Source organism: Cucurbita moschata, unplaced genomic scaffold, assembly GCF_002738365.1.
Source record: "Cucurbita moschata cultivar Rifu unplaced genomic scaffold, Cmos_1.0 Cmo_Scf00588, whole genome shotgun sequence".
Lineage (NCBI taxonomy): Eukaryota > Viridiplantae > Streptophyta > Magnoliopsida > Cucurbitales > Cucurbitaceae > Cucurbita > Cucurbita moschata.
The window spans coordinates 1-4,465 of record NW_019269104.1 but is presented as its reverse complement, the minus strand read 5'-3'; the positions used below and the strand labels follow the sequence as shown (position 1 = coordinate 4,465).

Sequence of the window (4,465 nt, the reverse complement as noted above, 5' to 3'; positions counted from 1 at the left end):
TTTTTTTCAAATATTTTGATGATTATGCCATCTGCAGGGACATTCAAAGAGCTGGAATAGAAATTTTAGTCTCAGTAGCTGAATCAATAATGGGAGAATATGTGATTAAACCCATTGGACGTCAACTAAGCTATCTCCTCTGCTACAACAGAAACAAAAACAAGCTCAAAGAGCAACTCGAAGCTCTCAAGACAGCTCGCAGGGATGTGCAAGGACGAGTCCAAGAGGCAAGAAGCAACGCATATGCAATCCGCGAGGAAGTTTCAAAGTGGTTGGCTGATGCACACAACGCCATCCATGATGAGCTATCATCAAATTCTTCAAACCCATCAGCCTTTAATTTGGTGGATAGATACCAATTAGGCAGAAAAACAAAGAAGAAAATTGAAGCTCTTCATGAACTCATAGCCAAAAGAATCAACTTTGTGGAAGTGGGCTACCCTGCACCGCTTCTAGAGACTAAGAACATCATTGTTCATGGTGGGTATCAAGTTCTGGAATCCAAGATTTCAATGGCTAAACAAATCAAGAAAGCACTTCAAGAGGTTAGCAGGGTTGGTGTTTATGGCATGGGAGGCGTTGGAAAAACTTACTTGCTTAATGAAGTTAAGAAGATGGTTTTGGAAGAAGTGTTTGATCGAGTGATTGAAGTGTTTGTAGGCCAATCCAATGGAGTTATACAGATTAAAGAACAAATTGGAGATGTTTTGAATGTAAAATTACCAAAGAGTAAGGAGGGAAGAACTTCTTTTCTAAGGAATAATTTGGCTATAATGGAAGATGATGTTATTATATTGAAAGGGAAGCATATGAACCATTGGAAGGATGCTTTGAGCAAATTAAGAAACTCCATAGGAATGGATATCAAAGGAGTTAGTGACAAAGTTTATGCTTCATTCAGATTGAGCTATGATCATTTAGTTGGAGAAGAACCCAAGTTAATGTTCCTTTTATGCAGTGTTTTTCACAGATGATTACAAGATTTCTTTGAATGATTTGCAAATGTATGCGATGGGTATGAGATTATTGAGAAAAGTAAATACTTGGGAGGATTTGAAGAACAAGAGTGCGTAACTACAACGACCTACTTTTTTTTGTCTATTCAAAAAGCTTATCATTTTGTTTACCGACCTACTAACAGTTGTCGTTATAGTTAGGAATTCCCTAAAATATTTTGATTATTTTTTATAGTCTATTCAAAAAGCTTATCATTTTGTGAACTTCATCCACCAATATGAAATTCATGCTTCCCAACAAAAATCTATGGAAATAGTCGAAAAGGTCTGTCGTGATATTAATGAAGTCACCCAAACAGACCAAAATCAAAGCAATGAAATAGGCTAAATGAATTTGGTAAAGAATGTGTGACTAATTGCCAGCGCCCTTTCTGCTGGGTCTTGTAAAAACTTAGTCACCATTGCATCCAAAACCCTTCAGCCTTGGTACTAAGCTTTTTGGCTCTTCAGCGATGTCGTGGTCCTCGTCACCGCCTCGCTCAGTACCTGATCGGAGCGCTCTACAATTGGCAAGAAGGGTAAACCGTGGGACAGCCATTAGCATCATAATAAGAGCTAAGCAAAAAAAAAAAAAAAAGAAATTCTTGTTCTTTATATAAAAGGATTCGTGAATTTCCTTTTGATGGCTAAAAAAGCCACTTTTGGAGCAAATTTTAGCGTTTTAAATCATAAAATAGTAACTTTTGTTATGTTATAAATTCCAAGGTTTGGAGGGTTTGTAAGTATATAACCCAACAAAAGAGAGTGGACCTTTTGTGGTGCTTTGTTTGGTTGGATTCTAAATGGTAATCCAAGTTATAGTTTAATTTCTCTTTGATTCATTATCTATTATCTTTTCCACGGTGTTCGTAGGACATTTTTTAGACCTAATCTAATTGTTCGGGTTAATAAATTTTTTCGCTCCAAATAACTCTTATTAAATAATGTACCCAAACCTATGTGGTTCTGATCATTTATTCACATTTTTGTTTTTAATAAAAGTAAAATCTTAGTTAAGATTTACCATTAATATATAATTTAAAAATTTACCATCAAAATAGTTAAAAATTAATTTTTAAAAGTGGTTAAACAAGAAATAATAAAAAATAATTTTGAAAAGAGAGTTTAGGGTTTAGGAAAATAAAAATATATAATTATGCATATATAATTGTATCATAGGTAAAAGTGTACATTTTAAAATCAATAACAAATTCCAATTAACCCGTTCAACTCAATTTAGTTTTAAGGAACCATGAACAGATTCAATTCATAAAATTTTTATTTATTTTAATTTAATCCAACTTAAATAAGTTTATAACCAAATCCAAATGATAATGATTGAATTGAGTTCACCAGATTTAGGTTATTGAATTTGTTGCCACTATCGAATCATTAAATATTTTTGACAACTTTGTTCCTTATATTCTCCATTTGTTCTTTATATTCACAATTTTTTCTTTTAATTAGTAATATTTAAGGATTCAATCATTAAATATTTTTCGGTGGCTACAAGTCGGATTTAAGGACTACAATCAGTTGCTTCTGTTGTAGTCATTAGTTCGTTCTTAACAGATTCGATTGGGTGTTCAATGAAGTAAAAAGATTCGAACTTTTACATGATGGTAACAAAAAAAAAAAATTGCGTCAATCGCTGGTGGATGTGAAAACTCCAGCGACCGTTAGAATTTTTGAATCTCACACGACTATGACCTCGTGGATCGTCTCCAGACGTATCCCTCCCTCCTCTAGCCTTCAGCCAATGCCTTGAACACCTGCGCAGAGGAAGAAAAGAGCAGAAAAAACGAGAGAGAGAGAGAGAGAGAGAGAGAGAGATCGTAGTTTTTCTAGCGAGAGAAGCAAAACTAAAAGACGTCAGCTCCAACCCCTATACTGAGCAAATCATACTGGAAAGTCCTCACCGGCCTCAGTACCTCCACCCTAAAGCAAATTGATGTCGTGTAGCCTTCATCACCACCGTCAGAAAAGGAACTCAGAAATCAAATTTTTGGAGAACCCAGATCTGCCTCTCCTCCCCCGACCTTGTTTTTCTCTTATAGAGATTTTTTTTTATTCACTCTTTGAGTACTTAAAACAGTTTTTGTTCACGTATTTTTCTTTTATCTCATAATTTAATTTAGCTAACTTGATTTATTTTGTTTTATTTGTTGAATGTTATGTAGATATGATAGGAAAGACCGACCATTTTGTTCCATTAACTTGTGATACAACTTGCACGAACAGAAGCGAGAAAGAAAACCAAAACTACTTAAGCTCCTGCCAAAATAGAGGATTTGTACATGGAGTATGCCTTCCAAGTACAAATCATGTATCTTGTTGATGTAGCTCTAGCGCTAAGTGAGACCCAACAAAGTTATCGTTACTCAGTGCATGATTAAAAGTTTATTATTATTATTATTATTTTCTATGTAACTCAATAAAACTTAGTTCTTGCACCAAAGATGACGAATTTTATACCACCTTTCCAAAAACGTATTTGTATTTCATTTCGTTAAACATAGAAAGAAGTAAACACATCCAATTTAGGCTTAAAGCTCTAAAACTCACGAGGATGGTTAGGATTTTCTTTTCTTTTATTTAAAGAAAAAATCAAGAAATTAATTCTCATTCCCAACTATAAGGTGAGATATTTTCTATAGTATCCCATATTACTTTACAAATATTAGCATTTATATCCTCGAATAACTCTCATTTGTGTTTATAAGGAAAACCTATGAATGTAGAATTAATATTAATATGCATGGAAAGAAATGAAGGTATTTGCTCTTAATGATAGAAAATAATTGGAAGTTAATAACAGTATTATATAAAGCCGTTTTCAAAAGCTAAAATCACTCTGTGGAAGAAAATTAAACATATAGTTTTTGAAGTTAAGGATGAAGATGCAGAAGTTTATCTTGATTTCTGTCGCTGCAATGGCCATGCTTTCGCTTTTAATTTGCTCTCGTAGCCTCTCTATTACCTCTAATTGTTCCCCTTCTCTCTCTCTTTCTCTCTTTCAAATTTAGGAGACACTAAATTTTTGTTTATTTCGATTGATGCAGATACAGAGGCGAGGGAGGGAATTTCACCTCCATTAACTTGTATTGGACTTTGCGGAAACGACAGCGACGCTGAAAACGAAAAATGCATAGAATCGTGTTCTTTTAAAGGATTTGAACAAGGACGATGCATTCCAAACCCAACCAACGTAATTTGTTGTTGTAACCCTTAATTTTGGTTCAACTTTAATTCCTTTATTTTGCAAAAGATATGAATTTATCAATAAAATTATAAACTTGTCTTTCCTTCGAATGCAATGCATTGTTCTATAATTTGCCGTTCTCAAGATTGATTGCAATTGTGAACACCATAAGTTTCCTACACAAGATTAAAGAATTCATGACTTCCAACAATTTCGAGTCCCTCTATTCAAATCTATGTTACAAAAACAAGCCGAAGAGTTTCTTGCA

General features: G+C 33.8%; 1 protein-coding gene across 1 annotated transcript; it reads left to right on the top strand.

Moving 5' to 3' along the window:
* Positions 1 to 89: 89 nt before the first annotated feature.
* LOC111440625 (putative disease resistance protein At5g05400) lies at positions 90 to 974 on the top strand. Its single transcript, XM_023077574.1, has one exon. It carries the CDS (start codon positions 90 to 92, stop codon positions 972 to 974), a length of 885 nt encoding a protein of 294 aa, XP_022933342.1.
* Positions 975 to 4,465: the final 3,491 nt, after the last annotated feature.

Excerpts from the sequence above, each read along its gene's own strand:
- LOC111440625 (XM_023077574.1), top strand. The coding sequence starts at position 90 with ATGGGAGAATATGTGATTAAACCCATTGGACGTCAACTAAGCTATCTC.